We start from the raw sequence: 17,295 nt of genomic DNA on the forward strand, positions 1-17,295 counted from the left end.
ATAAAGTTCTTGCCAAACTGCGAATATTATGTTTGCAAATAATCCCCGTATTTGAAGGCAGCCTGATGTAATCCTTCCCCTTCTCCAAAAATGTTTGCAAAGCTGATGTGTATCAACTTGTCTTTTGCAGCACATCCACATTTAGTTTATTTCTTAAAAGAAAAACTAGGCCCACTCTAGGTTTTGTTTTCAACATCTGTAGTATGTATTCATTGCTGCTGCTTCTGAGAAGTTTGTCTAAGGTATGCTCAGTGTCAGAGAGAATGTGAGGTGCTGAACAGTAACTACAGACAACTGTGCAATATACAAAGATCCTTCAAAACACAAACTTGTTGAACCATTTAAATTGTATTTCACTTTTGAAATGTTAACGTTGTGTGTACGTATATATTGAAAATAGCAGTCAACCAAGACACAGAAGATACTTGCAGTCTAGATAAAATACAGTTCATATACATACATTCATGGTTTAAAAAAAAAATACAACCTGCTGACAGATTCAAGTGCAAGTAGCTTTCTTACACATATTTAATTTTTGTGATGCTAACAGGCTGACAAAACGCTATTTAATAGTGACCAATTTTAAACAGGATTGAGTCATTTAAAAAGTTGCTACTGATATGGGAAGTATTTCTTGTTGTCATAAACCAACTGTATGTGCCTTAAAAAAATATTTTCCTTTTTTTAGAAAAGCTACCTCCTCATTTCTTTTAGTGACTGTTGTAGTTCCATGCACATCTAGATACAGTCAGCTTTATAGACCAGATTTCTTCTTCCCTTTCCCCTTGGGGTTCTTGGAAGATGAGCTGGCAGTGTTCTGGACTGGCCAGAGAAAGTTATGCATCGGGAAGGTTGAAGTTAGTCCCAAGGAGAAGGGATGGTTTAGTTAATGAGTATACAGTCATGATTTATTTTTGCCAAAATCTGTTTGAACTGGAAAAAAGAAAAATACATGTACATGCAATAAAGGAAAAACTTGCACTGATGCAAGCTAGCATGTTCAAGAGAAGCATCGTACAAAATCTTTTACTTTCTGTACAGTAACAATACTAAATAATTTTCCTTTTTAACCATCATATACACAACACAAGTATGAATAGAAATCTATAAATACTTTAAAATGAATTTGTAATATACAGCAGTTGAGGGCCACAGCTGTACAAAATGTAAGCAACATATATAAAATGATTAAGAAAGTGCAAAGTAGAACAGTATCAAGAGCCTCCACTTTTTACAGCATTTATGGTTCAAGTGTGAAGAGCTAGCAGGGATGCATGAGCTCAGTTACAAGTCAAAAGAGACACAGTACAGGATTCTGCACACAAAATGATGAGCTATTATTGAATTATATCTTCCCACATCTTCACATCTAGGACTTCCAGTTAATAAGTGAACATTTTGATAATGAATTTCTGTAAAGAGTGATTTGTCCCTTTTTACAAGTTCCATAAAAGAAAGGTTCCCTGGCAACAGACTACTTTTCTGTAAGTAAAACAAGACTACATGGGAAAACCACAGTAGGTTTCTGGTTGCCTTGTTATGCTTACGATATTTAAAAGGTGAACAGAAATTCCTTTCCATGAAGTGAATACATTTACACCCTGATCCTCTAAACTACATACAGGTAACCTGTACCATTCCTCACATGTATGTGAAGGTCTAGAGGATCAGTGCCTTCAAACCAAAACAAAAAAAACAGAACTCCTTTGAGTTTCAAACCTGCTTAGAGACAACTGCCCATCAATTTCACTGCTGTGTGCCAGTCAAGATGCAAGGTTTGCATTCAGGTGATGATTTCTCACCGGTACCTCCTGTAGCAGTGCAAGTCTTTGTTTTCTTTTATGTTGTGTGTCCTAATGGAAAGCTCTGCTTGAATTAAAATACAGCGGCAAGTAAAAATGTATTTGGTGAGTTGAAAGTTGAAATAGTTAATTTGATGCTCTTGAATGAAGTTTCAATAAACTTGGGTTTAGAAAGCTTTTCAGTTCACCTTTATTTCAGTAAGTGTACTTTATATTCTTTTTTAGGCACTGTAAATATTCAGGATACTAACTGATGTGCAGAAGAATCCATCCATTCTCAAGCAGTACATTATTAGTGATCTCTAGCAAGTTCTTGACTAATGTTGTCTTGGTTTTGTTTTTAAATGGAGAAGGGTAGTCTTTAAATACTGGGTTTTTTTCCTCCCTCGCTAACTACCTAACTGTGACAGAGGAATTATCACAATTACATTAATTTTCCTCTTTGAAGTATAGGTCAGACTTCAGAATTAATTAAAGAAGCTGCAAGCAGTCTGAACGTGCTAGAGAAACAACAATAATAAAATTACCTGGTCATACTGCTTCACATAATGATGTCTGTCTCAAAACTGGAGGTGATCACATAAAACTATGAAGACCATCAGTGTCTAATCTGCTAATAATTAAGAATCTGGAGTCTAAGATACTCTCTGTTGTACTCGATAGAGATTATAGAAACATTCATCCATTTGGGATGTGTGATATCTACAGTATACACAGACATCCAAAATTGAGGCATGAGAAGGAACCATCTGCACAACTGTCTGCTCAACATAACTCGTTTATTTGCCTCCATACATTCTTTCGATGTCGTTAAGGTAATGGTTTTTCAGTTCTTTCCTTTTCAGCTTGAAAGCATCTGTTACTAACCCAGTCTCTGGGGTCCATGGTTCAGGGCTTAACCGTACTTTGATGGGTATTTCAAACCTTTCTAATTTCACTGCAGGGACAAGAAGAAACAAAAGCATGACTGTTATTACATACCCAAATGAAATAGTAACTCATGCTACCTAAAAACCTAAGGTCAGTGCTGTGTAGCTTCTATTATATGGTGTCCTGCTTAATGAAGCAACCTTACAGAAGGGCCACAAGCAAATTTAATCTGATACCGATGCTGAGTGCTGGCTAGTGTGCAAATGGGGCCAAAAAATGAGGCTTTTGATCACTCAGTACTACAGCAAGGAATAGCAGGCTTTCAAGGCATCACAACCACAAGGATCGTGGCTGTTCAAAGTTGCAGGGGAAAAAGCTGCATGGGGGGGAAAAAAAGCTTTGAAATCTTTTGCTTAACTAGTTTTCTTACCAGCAAATGTCTTGTACCTTCCTAATTGGCAGCTCTTTTGGACCTTATTTTAACCATATTAGACAAGCAACCTGTCTCTAGAATTTAATTGAAAAAAAAATCTCATATTTTTTTAGAAAATAAGATAAACTAGTTAATATGACCAAAAGTATGTCAATTCCTGGGATAACAGGCAATAATTTGATGTGGTCTTTGCCTCTGATTAAACTGTTAAGTTTTGACAGATACAAAGGTAACAGGAAGAAGGAAGAGTAGTTAGTGAGGATAACTGAAAGGTTTTTCTGGATAAGCACCATGAGATTGGCTGGCATAATATGCCACTTTACTTACTCTTGTTTGCTACTTCTTTAATCTCTTGCAGTATTTCAGCTTCCATTGTAGGGTTGTTACAAATATCTACCCAGGTTCCACTGATGCCTTTCTGCTCAGCTAATGCTGCCAGCTTCTTCTGATTCGGAACCACAAAACTGATCACGTAAGACTGGTCACTACCACAGGATGGCAGGAGAAGGAAGGAAAAAAGATCCAAACAGTTGAGATTTCCATTTCGGGGCATAAAATGCTTGCTTGATGTTAGATACACAAATCTGCAGCACTTTTTGAACTATAGTTATCCCCCCATACAGAATCCTTCTTGTAGATTAATCCTTCACAACTGATGACTTATCAAAGGTATTCTAATTTGTTTTACAGTGTTAGGTTTGATGCTTTGCTGTAATTTCACGAGTGCACATCTCGGTTTAGCTTCCCAGTTATGTCCGGTGTTTAGATAGTTCTTTTCAGTTTCCCTTCATGTGGTGTGTCAAAGTTGAGGGGAGGGAGAGAAGAGACTGGGACCACTTCCAAACCTTACTGGAGAGCTTTGGATCAGGTGCAAAGTGTTCCGATTAACTTTTCTCTGGTATTCAGACAGAAAGCTAAAACACATGTTAAATATAATGACACCTGTTTGGGGAAGGGAGGGGATGGAACTGGAATGTGTTAGGATAGGAGAAATGCCAACAGAAAAACATAGGTCATTTCTTTGGGTTTTAGGGAATCTGGGCACCTTTGATACTTCAGAGATGCTGTTTATAACTTACACTTTGGTAGGGGGGTTTGTTCAATGGAAACCATGGAAAACTATAGTATATCATTGGAGAAGTGGGTCAGAGTCTATATTTCATGTCTACCCTAAATGGAGTTTCTAAATTAATACTACTCTTACCTTTTGGCATATGCACAGATATTGTCAATCAGTGGACAGTTCTTCAGTGCAGCCTCTACTTTGCCCAGAGATACATATTCTCCTGCTTGTAGCTTTACCAAGTCTTTCTTACGATCTGGGAGTCGAGGGGGAAGGAGAAAAAACAGCTTGTTCCATTTAAACTTTTGCATTTCCATGGACTCATTTGCAAAGCAACTACATGTGTATTTTGTGCAATGCTATGCAAGATTCTTAATAAACATAAATTAAACCATCTTATTAAAATTTTAAAGCAGCTAATAGCATGTATATATTCTGCCAACTTTATAAAGGCTTCTGCAAAAGTGTTTATATAGCGCTACACTTCCCATCACTTTGATACAAGTTGTGTGACAAGGACTCTGATTTTAAAGCTTTGTAATTAATACCAAAAATTAATCTTACATTTATTCTTTAATGTCTGTGTGCTAAATTTTTGCATAGGGATAGTGTCACAGGAAATGGGATCACTTCCAAAATTTTCCTACAGCTCTGAGGACTTTTGGGAATGTTTTACACTATGATTCTGCAAGCAGGTAATCTTAAGCAGATTAGCTCTGGCAAAGCCAACAGGATTAATAGCATGCTTATAATTATGTTTAGCCAAGATCTTGTAATTAAGATATCAAAAATTGAGGCCAACCTATGATCTGCAGACACCCATCCGGATGAAATTCTCCTATATCTCCTGTACAGAACCATCTCTGACCGTTCTCATCAACGGAGAAATCTTCTGTTGTCTTCTCTTCATTTTTAAAATATCCCATTGAGACATTAGGTCCACCGATTACAATCTCTCCTCTAGGATTAGGCTTGTCTTTATTAGTGTAGCCCCCTGAAAACAGGAAAATCCCCACACAATTATTTTTAACTTATATATTCTGCTGCCAAGAAAATACTTAGAAACTTCAGCTTGAATTTAATGCACACAAATTGATGACTATTATAAAAGATAAAAACCAATTACTTCATATGCTACACCTAGCTAAGCAGATAGGCAACGAAAACAGCTACACGGTGGTTAAATTAGTTATTCTGAAATCAAAACATTTAATACTCTCACCTTCTTGCCAATCTCTCAATTTTATTTCACAACAAATAAGAGGAGCTCCAACTCTGCCAGTGCTGTAATCAGCAACTTAGGGAGAGAACAAGGAAGAATACAAAGATTTTTTGTTATTTGAAATATAAATTCAAACCATAAATAAGGCAGTAGCTTAAGTTACTTTAGTGTTGTTAAGAACTGCAGCTATTTTGACTTTACAAAAAAACCACCAAACCCTCATATATAGATATATCTTAAGTTATGTATTTCCAGAAGCATTTTAACTACCTTCTGTAATTGTTCCAGCTCCACATGTTTCTGTCAGTCCATAGCCTTGACCAACAGGACAGCAAAAACAGATGTTCATGAATCTTTGTGTTTGAGGCGAGAGTGGTGCTCCTCCAGAGAGCATCATACGGACATTCCCTCCCAGTAGTGCCTTTACTTTTTTAAACAATAGTCTTGAAAGAAGAAAAAAAAAAAAAAAGGCAGCATTGAAATTGTTCACTCAGCTCACCTTTATAAAATGACATAAACCACCTTCTTCCTTCCTATCTGGAGTACCTTAAAAATTAATTTAATCATTCACAGATTTTCCTGGACAGCAGGGATAATCGAAAATGTTACCTCTTGTGTAACACTTGAAGACAGCAGAGTTCCTGTAACAACTAAACATTCCAATTTTATTACTAAAAAAAAGCAATCCAATGAAAACTGACTAGTTACTGTTCTGAAGATTAGTCATTCCTATCATGAAATACCTTATCCATTTCCAGTAAGAACTTGGATTGTTTCAGTTAGTTATTAGATGATATTTGTATGTTGGATGAGAATTGCCTGATGTCAGATGGCTTAGACACTTATTCTTTTAGACTGTCTTAACAAATTACAAGGAAAAAGGTATGCTTGGACTGTGAATTATACTTACACATTACACAGAGGTGCATCGTATCCCCTCTTGATTTGTTCCAATTTGTAGTCATAGCCTATCTTGAACAGAGTTCTCTGAATATAGTTCATCTCTTGAACTTTACTCATGACATTTTTATAAATTCTGTCCATTATTTCCTATAAAGCGTTAAAAAAGCAAGGAAAATTACCACATGGAATAGACTAGCATATGTAAATTAAATTCCAGTTTCATTCATCAGTTTCAATTTTATTTTTTCTCTGCTAACTTGTTTGTGATAGTAAGTCTGTAGAATCAAGACGTTTAGGTGGGGTTCAGCATTATCACCATTCTGCAGTTAGTTCATATGAAGCTGTCTGCACGGACTGTGTTTTGCACATGCATGATACAGTCCTTCCAAGAGGGATTATGACATTATTTAAAACTTACACCGGTTTTGCCAGTAGTCTAGCATTTGAATTTTCCCCAGGAAATAAATTTAAATGGATATTTTCCAAAAAGCTGGGGTTCTTACACATATTAATTTTCATTCAGTTAATTATTAACAAAAAGACCAAGCCGTACATATGAATATTATTTTATAAAAATTGATTTAAAAACTCTTGGCTATTCCCAAAAGATGCTGCAGAACAAAACTCACTATTCTTAAGTGAGATTAAATCATCCTGCTCAACCACCACCACCATGTGGCAAAAGCTGGTGGTGCTACCAGTCTTATGAGCCACAGATGTGATTCCAGGATGTACAAGCAAGTTTTTGCATTAGAAAGACGCAAACATTTGTGTATTTTTCGGATAGCACTCAGACCCAGTGGAATGCAGAAGCCTGGTCACCCAAAGACCAATGTAAGCTACAGAAGCAACAGGTGTTGCTGATCATGCGGTCTCCTGATAGTTTGGTTTTTTTTTTTCTTAGAAGACTAAGCATGGCCTGCTGACCCTAAGAACAGCAAGAGTGATTTAGTCTAAGCTTTACCTTGGAGACAAGCAGCTGAGATTGAGCACCCCAACAACTATGGCAGCACAGCTGAACTTGCTGAGTTGTGTAACTCAGCCAAAGCCACCCGGCTTTCTCCCTGTGCAAAAAGGAGTTTCAGACTGTGAATGTCAAAGACTTTCTGTCTCCTGTTGTTGTATCAGTAGCCCAGTGGAACATCATTTGTAACTATTAAAACCTATTTGCAGTTTTGGATCACAAACGGTAATGGCTTTAGCATACATACATTGTTGTGCTCATCTGCAGCATCAGTAGTCATTTCAAGCAATGACAACTAGGATTTCTATATTTTGCTTTTTTCCTATTAGTGACAGTTACTTACACATGAAGAGAAAAAATGTTAGTAAATAGATTTTTCTAGCATGAACAAGATAGCATCATTTTTCTGCTAAATGTATCTGCTTCTGCATACTTACAGGCACAGCTGCCATCAGTGTAGGCTTAAGTACAGTACAGTCTCCTTTGCTTCCCTTCTTAATTTTACTTGACTGTAATAAGGAAAAAAAAAGTCCATTTATAAAGCTGAAAACCAAGCAGCTCTTTAGAAAAGGACTAAAAAAAGAGAGATATATTAGCATGTTATTTGTTAAATCTCTTTCCCATCCCTCCAAAAAACGTGATTTTTTTTTTTCCTATCGTAATGGAAAAAAGTAATGGTTAACAACAATTTCAGCCAAAATACTAGATGTTTTACAAGCCCAATGTGGTTAAGTCCACTTTGTAAATCTTTCTCTTACTTCCTCCCTCTAGCCTGATGCAATCTCTATACTAGCAAAACATACAGAAGCATTCTTTTCCAGCTTAATTCGCTCTCATCTTAATTGTTAAATGGAAAAAGGCAAAGGGCTAAATAGAAGATCTACAGTAACTGGATAAAGAACTGATAAAGTGAGACCAAAAAATTAAAATCACTTTAAACAGTCTTATGTTCAGCTAATCTATTAATAGTTATTCTTTTCCTGATATCCCATGGATAATACGATAGGCATTTATTAGGTTTTCTTTTAGATTTCCTAAGTATCATAAAAGTAAAGGTTTTAATAAAACTTATATGGTATGACCCACTGCTATAGTTTAGCAGAAATGTTAATTTGCATCATTTTCTGGAAATTACATTTCTGAAGCATGCCACATACATCAGCATTTCTTTAAGGAAAGAGGATAGCTGAGCAAGAAGAATGCAGACTGCAAAAGCAAATTTAAGCTTCTCCCACCCCCTCACCTGATCCGATAGCGTGAGTGGAGAGGAATAGCCAATCCTGCAGCCATAAGTGATGCAAGAAATTTCTGCTGTCAATTCTAATACGTGCGCCAGAGGCAAATAACCAATGTAAGTATCCTTGGGCCTAGGAAAGGAAAGGATTATCTAAGTAACAATGATGCACAAGTGGACTAAAAATACTGTTTAACAGTTTTATTGTGTGCTTAGTTACTACTTTTTGAAAGACTGGGATCACAAGTGAGGCTTGTTCTTCTGCACACAAGCAGGGTGTGATTTCAAACCACAGCTTATAAACAAAATGGGGAAAATCCTACCTTGCTGAAATTGATATGAATTATAGGATTTGCCTTGGTTTTTAGGAAACTCAAAGATTCCTTAGTGCTGTTTCCTCCTCTTGTGGGAGATTTCATCCCAGGTACCAAATTAAGGATGAAATCACTATATTTTAAAATAGTCACCAATGATTTACAAATCCTTGACAGTCATCATAGCATCTCCTTCTAAAACAGTTTAGTAAAAAGAGAGCTGATCACTGAAATACTGAGGCTTATTTCAGGACATAATTTCTTAGAGATTTCTCAGCAAGAAACTCAGAGCTGTCACTTAACAGAAGTTTTCAGCATCCAGTCAGAACTGGTTTTATATCCCATCACAAAAGGAGTTCAGCAATGTAGCTGATTTCAGCTATTAAACCCTTTGTGAATGCAGTGACAAACACAACCACATTCATGAAAAATTTCCTCAAAATATTAATGTGAGCGATTTTGCAGTTGGTCTCACTATCGTCAGCGCACAATTTATTACTTTTCTGCCCATTTAGTGAAGTATACTTGAGCAGATTCTGCAGCATGTGCATTATCTGTCCAACAGTGTTGTCTCTAGATCAGTGGACGTGATAGGCTTTGACATACTTCCTAAAGTGATCCTTGCTGCCTGAAAACATCTAAAAAAAAATTCCAAAGTTTGACTAGATGAGGAATCTCCTTATCTGATGGCATCTTCTGATGCACAAGAGAGCAAAAATCCATCACAGCCCTAAAGCTAAGGGTGATGATAAAAAAAAAAAAGGGGGGAGAAACAGCATGTGAGACAAGCTAGTAGGGCATCCTTTTCAAACGACAGGGTATGTTCACAAACACAAGATTTCTTACAAATTAAAGATTAGCGGGCTTACTAAAATGAAGAAATTTGATAACACCCAATGCCAGCAGTAACAGACTTTCTGTAAACTTGCGTACTTTTGGAGGTTCTGTTTTCTCTCTCCGTACATGTGACAACTAAGCGTTTCTTACCCCAGTCCAGGTATCCTCTCACACTGTCCCGTCATTCCAGCTATTAAGTTTTTATGCATCATCATCACTCCTTTGGGTCTCCCAGTAGAGCCACTGGTGTACATTACTAAAGCCAAGTCTGTAGGAACAGGTCTGCTTGGTGGAATGCTTGCTACAAAATGCAGGAGAAAAGTTGTTATTGATTCTTACCTACTTTTTAAATAGTTATTTCTGTAATTAATCAATGTGAAAATGTGTGTAATCAACCAGTGTGAAAGAGGTGCTTCTGCAAAGGCACTGCTAAGTGGTCAGTCGGTGATGAAGAGAGTAGTGGTCTGCTTTGAAGAAGTAGTGAGGGAAGGCAGATTTGGAAAGGAATGACAAGTATTTGGGCATCTGCACAATCTGGGTGATACTTTTGCCGTTGTGTTTTATAGTTGGCTGAAAGTTTAATAGAAAAAGCCTTCTGAAGAGCAAGTAAACCTGTCAAGGGCCGTGAAGGGCAGAAATACAGTACTGGAGAAAAACAACAGGTTGAGGGGAAAAAAAACCCCAAAAAACCCCCACACCAAAAAACCCTTACAACACCCCAAAAAGCTGCTAGTCAGCTTTTCTGTCCATCACTCTTCCAAAGCCAAGGCTGTAGAGCTAAGACTATTTTTGTTTTTCTTTAAATGAATTTTCCTCAGGTAAGCTGCTAGTTAGTGGAGAAGCAGTAAATTTACAACACTTGACTTTTGATTTTTGTTTTAATCCACTGGCATTTATTCTTAGGATGAAAATTATTAGCTTTCATGGCTGTCACAGCTAGAGAGGCAGCAGAAGTGTCTGCAAGGGAAGCAGGGGTTTGGGGGGGGGGCAGAACCACAAAACACCAGCCCTCAAAGTAACTGCTGGTTTGCATCTGTACCTTAAACTGCTCAAAGATAAGCAGTTGTGATGAATGTGTGCTTCCCTGCAAAAAGCTCCTTTGCCAGTTTATCTCCTCTTATTCGAGAGAGAAAAGATCTCGCTAAGCACAGACTGCTGATTTAAGGGAACAAAGATGATCAAGGTTGTTTTTTCCTTCCTTAAAGCAGATGTTTACAGTCACTCCTGGCTGCCCAATGTAGCAAGAGATGTAATGGTTATTCCTCTAGTCCAACATGCTTTTTAGCTACAGGTTGGTTTAAAAAAAAGACATTTCCAAGCCAACAAGCAAAGAAAGCCTCAAGTGCTTTCTCTTCTTTTCCTAGGAAACATAGTGAAAATAAGATGAATAAAAGGGAAAAGAAGCAGAAAATGGAACACTGCACCAGATTGTATTTCCATTCCTAAACCAAAGGTGGAGTCTTAAATTATTCTGGTTACGGTTTAGAAGTTAAAAATCAAGTTTTATCCTGAAATACCTGACACTTGAATGAAGGTGCAGGACAATAAATAGAAATCAAACAAGTTTTCTGTTTATCTAAAGGAAGCCAAAGGATGAACTGGCAATCTGCCACTGCCTTTGTGTTGCAGACCTGCCTGGGTGGGTGTTTTTTCTGCTACGCATCCCTCTTAACCTAGGTCTGATTTCACTGTTAACCATTGCTTGATAAGTTCTCTGAAGTGATTCACTTACCGTTTTCTGGTTTGGCTCCCAGCTCTTCTACTGTCTGCATACTATGAATCTCCACATTTTCAGGGTATTCAGATTTATTGATAGTCTTCTTGTCCACATAAATGATGTGTTTAAGACAGGAGACTTGTGGCAATGCAGTCTATAAAAAAGGAATGAAACTTTTAGCACTGACTGCACTGTAAAATTATTATAGGGTTGCTTGTAAACAGGTGAAGCTGGTACTAAATTACCTTAAGTTTGCTCTCAAGCAGTTCTACACTAGTGACCAGATACGACGCTCCACACTCATTGAGACCATAGGTTACTGCCTCTTCACCCAAGGTGGCATACAACGTAACAACTGTTACAGTAAGGAGAGGGAGAACGTGAAAGAAATGTTAAAGTAATACTAAATGCAAAAGCTCTTGCTTTAGCTCACTGGAAAGCATTGCAGGAGAGTGGGGTGGGGATAAAATTAGCTCAATGGGGAATTTTTCTAATTTGGAAACACAACAGCTTTTAATTTTTCTACGTCAGAATGTTATGCCACAAGAAACCTCTGGAATGGGGAGGACAGTTGTATAGGAAGCACTTCTTTACCGAGAGAGTGGTCAAACCCTGGAACAGGCTCCTAGAGAGGTGGTTGATGCCCCTATCGGTGTTTGAAGCATTTGGACAATGCCCTTAATAACATACTTTAAGTTTTGGTGAGGCAGTTGGACTAGATGATCATTGGGGTCCCTTCCAACTGAGATATTCTATTCTATAGAAGAAGAGTGATCATCAAAACAAAGAGATCCACCAAACCCCAATGCTAATACACTAAGCAATCACACAGTAAGCAATGGAGAACGCGTGTTCTGCCCCTGAGCTCTTTGCAACTAGAACTCGGGGGAGAGGTGAGACTCTAAACACTGCAGGGCACCAGTCACGGCTTAAAGCTATGCACTTCTCCAAGCAGCTCTTCCAGCAGCGTCAGCTACTTTGCTTGCTACTGTGAAATTATTGATGGGGGCAAGAGAATCAGACTAAGGAATCAGCCTGTTTTTCATGTTGCTAGATTATTTTTAACCCTGACTGGCTACAGCGATGCCATTAAGTGCCTCACAGGCACCAAGGACTTCACCTCTTCCCATCATCTCTCTATTAAAAAAAATAAATACCTTCCTATAGTATTGTCTGCTGTCTCAAACTCTAACCTCCAAAGACCATTAAAGGAATTTAATATTCCTGTGAAATAGGGTTCATGTGGAAGGGACAAAAAGAGAGTAATGTTATATAGCTGATTCTTCCTGCCTCTCAAAGCGTTAGGACAGAGACTCCTATTTCAATAGCAATGTCAGCGCTTCCATTATTGCCCTGTAACAGCCTCTCTGCATACTCTACTGTATGACCTTCTCCTTGCACAGTCAGCTACTACTAAAACTGGGAGAAAAAGAAGCAGCCTAGTGCAAGCAAAAACATAAGGTGGCAACAAAAATAAGCTATGGGTCATAGTGCGTTGTATGCAGACTGGGCATGAGAGTGCATAGTAACCTTTGCCACCAAGAAGTCTGTACGCATTAAATCAGATTTAGAGATTTTTTTGACAGCTTAAATAAAATTAAGAAAAAGGAAGAAACCCCCATATAATTGTAATGGACTTGAGCAGCTAAATGTCACCAAAAACCCCTCAGACCAGCATATGATTTTGATTACCATGCTTCTCTCTTCTAATAGCCATTCCATGTTTCAGGTGCATCAGTCAGGATGCAGACAGACAATACTATAAACATATTCCCCATTTTGGGGGGAGAAACACAACTACTGACATCTTCAGACTATTTTAAAAATATCCTGAATAGTAACTGTACTGTTCTGTCAGTCTAACATCCAGAACAGTACTACAATAAAATCAGAAAAAACAGCCTCATAAGTATGAGCACAAGTTAATTTTGGGGATCTCCACAATGCGTAGAATAGACCGGAGACTTCCAAGAATCAGACCATAGGCAAAGTAAGTTTATGAGACTCTTATACCATCAATGACAGGATTGGCAGATTCAAAATACTTAACAGCCAAACCAGTGCTGAGAAATGGTTCTAAAGTACATTAGAAGTAAACAAGTTCAGCACTCACGAGGAAAGTTGTACTTGAAGCAGGTCAGGGCTGTGATCATCCATTCTGCTCGGGTCTCACAGAATATGACGACGGTACTCTTTGGGGTTAGTCCCAGGGCAGTCAGTCCACTCCCCAAGCGATTCACTTTCTCATTTACTTCTTCATAGGATAACCACCTGTAAGTTCCTAAAATTAACTGGTGAGGGGAAAAAAAAAAAAAGAAAATTGTGATGATAAGAAGCTGCTGGTCCCACTCTATATGTGAGTTGGTGCATAACACTATAAGCACACATACTGCCATTCATTAAAAGAAAATAAATTGCTTTCATTTTTCCTGAGGTAGAATAAATAGTTCATCCTGTATTCTGTTATTCTTTAACTACTATAAAATGGATGTTTTATATCGTAAGATGATGATTAAGGAATACCTCTAAGGAGACCTCCGTTGTTGAGGCAAGATGCAAAGCAGCTTAAAACCAAACCAGAATTAAGTACAAAATTGTAAGCTTTACCTTTTTGAACACTTTTCCATTTGGCTGCATTTCATTTTCTTCACTCAGTATTTCTCTGGTCCCAAGACAGTCCTTCTTCCCAAACTTTGCTAAAGCATGATCAAAAAGTTTGTCCAACGTGTCTGCTCCAGGAATGTTTATGTTTGCTAGTGAGTCAAGATGAGTGACAGAACGGTAGGGGCTTCCAGGTTTGTCCGAGATGGGTTTAGCTTTTAAACGTTTTGCCATAGCCTTTTTCTTCTTAGCATTGGTAAGAAAATACCACGGAATAAATACAAGCATACTGTACACAGATATTAACAAGTACACAGGCAGCAAGAGAATGGCACGTACTTCTAGCCTAAGTTTCATTGCAGGTATTTAAAAAAGAAAATATCTTATTGTGTTCTGAAGCAGGCAAGAGCAAAGCAGCAGTGCAGCGTGGTGCAGGAAGAAGCAACAGTAAGTGAAGCTTAGGTAGTTCTGTTTCAGAGCAGCTGCTGAAATTTTAGTAACCTTTGAGAGCCAACAGTGGACGCCTGTGGGTGAAGACCAGAGCCAAGCAGAGAGCAGGAAAAAAAAAGAAAAAAGAATTCAATTAGTAATATTACAGTCAGTCCATTAGTTTTAGTCCTTCTAAGAGCTCACTTCAAATGCATCAAGACAAAGGAGACTGAAGTAACTGATCTAAGGGGCATGTACAGTGCATGATATAGCAGTGCACTTCTCTGAAGATGAAAGAGGATGAATCTTTTCCATGCTTGTTTGTTGCATCCACAAATATTTACTTTTCCAAGACTTTTCCCCACTATCTCTGTTTGAGTAGTTCAGGGCTGTTGAGATGGAGTTTGTCCTTCACATCATAATATTGTGTTTAAGCTACTTGAGTAATGCTACAATTGTGTAATCATGCGAAAGGTCAACAGTTGTTTTCCCCCTAAATATTTGTACTACAGAGAAAAGATACAGTAGATTACTGCTTTTCAGAATATTATATCAACTAATATTCAGATTAAAATGTATCTTGATACAGAGTCCTCAAAAGTCTACATGTTGTAATCTAAAACCTATATAATATTCCAAAACTGCTTTATTAATTTTGCCCCAGCAACTGAATTTTTAATCCATTGCTTTTTCAACTATGAATCTCAGACTCTTGGAAAGGGATTACACAGATTTGCTTTTCCCCCTCCAAAAACTACTTAAATATATGCATTTTGGAATTCCAGGTATGGAAACTGGAATCCAATTTAACGGATTTAATCCAATTTAAAATAAAGCACAATTTGGAAACATTTTATCTGCATATCAGAAATCTTTCCTGGGCCTGAATAACGACCGAAGGCGAGTGGGAGAAAAACAAAAGCATCATAGTAAACCACAGTTGTCGTTAGCCCTCTGGTCCCTAACTAGCCTGCACTGGCACGTAAGAGGTACAGGTTCTTATCTTCATCTGGATGGCATGAAAACACATCATGAACGATGCACGCAGCAGGAAAAATTAAAGGCAAAGATGCTCTAACAAAAGAGCGGTACCTCAGACACATGGGGGAGTGAGGAATGCCGACTAGCTTACTGCAAAGCCCAGTCTTTCATGGACAGAATCTGAGAAACAGAATGGATGAGAATAGGGAAACTTTCAGGGACCCATCAAGAATTAAAAGAATGTGGGCACACCTCAGAATGTATGTTCATTAACGTATTTGCCACCCTCAGGTGATGAGGGAGGCTACAATTAACATTTCAGGTTAAACAAGACAACTGCTACTAACAGCATAACAGAAATCTATTAATAGGTTGTTGGGGTTTTTAATAAGAATTCAAAAATCTGCAGTTGCGCTGTAGCCAATGTCAACAGCATTTAATGTAATGTAAGATTAAGAGATCTTCAGATACTGAAAATAACATGATCACCATGTTATTTTTTAATTAAACCTATAGAATAAATTTACTATTGAATGATCGTGTAATGTACTAAATTAAGTTCAGACTTGCTCAAAAAATATTCTGAATAATTCTTTTTATAACAAGTGAATGCTACGTTCTTTGCAAAACGTATATGCTTATTCTGCTCTAGTTAACCTCATCGTCATCAACTGCTCAGCAAAACCTCAGCAGAAGAGATAACATTTTACTTCCCTAAGCTCCAGTTCTTGAAAATGAAGGTTTACAGGTTTATATTACAAATCTTGTGTGATATTTTCATTCCAGTTAATTCAGTGCTCCAAAAGCAGCAGTTGAGCTTGTATTTAATACAAAAGCCAGCCATAGTGCTAAGACCACAATAAGAAAACATCAGTGCATGCCCATGATTAGACGGAAAGCTACATGTTAAAATAAACCCCAGGGAGAGCTCTCCCTGCTCTTCACCCTCCAACAAAAAGCATATGACCGGACACAATGACTTAGATAAAAAGCAGACTTGTTGGACTAATGCAAACAATTTAATAAAATGAGGTAGTGCTATAGCTTCTATTCACACTGAGCAGTAGCTTGTTCAGAAGTCGTCCTACTGGTAAAAAACTACTTGCTAATAATGAAGACCTAATTAATTTAGCAAGGGAGGAGAGGAATGCTTAAATTTTTTAGCCAATGTCCTGGAGTGATCAATACTATAAAAAGACATTAACTTTTCCATTCAATTTCCTGCACATTAATTTTATAAATTGTATTTAATCTGTGTGGCAGCTTGTATAACACTGAACAAAATTTTCAGAGTATTTTCTGTGTACATGTTATTACATCAGCTACAAAGAACTGAAAATCATATTTTCACACAGTGATTTGCTGACTACTTTCTATTTAAATCTCTATTGACTAATGGTATTAATATATACTTACTGCAATTATCTCATCTTTCTACTGCTATTTTCCACTCTTTCTTATTGCATCTGGGCAATAGTGAATTGAACTGAATCTCTGAGGTACAAGTTGTCCTTTTTTTTTTTTTTTTTTTTTTCTAAAAAGATGACCTGCTCTTCCTGTCATCTAAGCACTGATGAGATGCAAACACCACAGTGAATTATAACAGTACTGTTGTGATTTAAACAGGTGTTTCACAATACCCAATTCATGTTTTATTACTGATTATCAATACTAAGTCTTTAAAACTGAACTAGGTTGCAGAATGGATTGTAAGACTATGTGTGAAAAGAGGACTTTTTGCAAAATTACATCCTACTGACGTCATCTAATAATCCTTTCTATGTGCATGAAATGTGTGGGTTTACACATGAGATTATTTTCAAGCTAACTAAGCAACAAAACTCAATTTGGTGTTGAACACTAACTTAAGAACTTTTATAGTTTACTGGAACAACTTTCTACAGGCTAAAACCTTCATCAGAACG

General features: G+C 37.4%; 1 protein-coding gene across 14 annotated transcripts in view; it reads right to left on the reverse strand.

The window, feature by feature from the left end:
* Positions 1-329: 329 nt before the first annotated feature.
* The window catches only part of ACSL4 (acyl-CoA synthetase long chain family member 4), a 45,689-nt gene continuing 28,723 nt past the window's right edge, over positions 330-17,295 (reverse strand). For 5 of the 14 annotated variants that reach the window (XM_054840007.1, XM_054840012.1, XM_054840005.1 and 2 more), the window contains 14 exons: positions 13,967-14,206; positions 13,473-13,650; positions 11,605-11,714; positions 11,375-11,513; positions 9,793-9,943; positions 8,501-8,624; positions 7,695-7,766; positions 6,301-6,440; positions 5,661-5,833; positions 5,391-5,465; positions 4,971-5,162; positions 4,310-4,424; positions 3,433-3,590; positions 330-2,739 (listed from right to left, as the gene is read on the reverse strand). In XM_054840007.1, coding sequence (XP_054695982.1) covers positions 2,582-2,739; positions 3,433-3,590; positions 4,310-4,424; positions 4,971-5,162; positions 5,391-5,465; positions 5,661-5,833; positions 6,301-6,440; positions 7,695-7,766; positions 8,501-8,624; positions 9,793-9,943; positions 11,375-11,513; positions 11,605-11,714; positions 13,473-13,650; positions 13,967-14,194 — 2,013 coding nt within the window. In that variant the 5' untranslated portion in view covers positions 14,195-14,206 and the 3' untranslated portion in view covers positions 330-2,581. Of the gene's footprint in view, positions 2,740-3,432; positions 3,591-4,309; positions 4,425-4,970; positions 5,163-5,390; positions 5,466-5,660; positions 5,834-6,300; positions 6,441-7,694; positions 7,767-8,500; positions 8,625-9,792; positions 9,944-11,374; positions 11,514-11,604; positions 11,715-13,472; positions 13,651-13,966; positions 14,485-17,295 lie in introns of all 14 variants that reach the window. The other 9 variants (XM_054840003.1, XM_054840002.1, XM_054840000.1 and 6 more) reach the window with 2 other exon arrangements.

This window comes from Grus americana, chromosome 12 (genome assembly GCF_028858705.1).
Source record: "Grus americana isolate bGruAme1 chromosome 12, bGruAme1.mat, whole genome shotgun sequence".
Lineage (NCBI taxonomy): Eukaryota > Metazoa > Chordata > Aves > Gruiformes > Gruidae > Grus > Grus americana.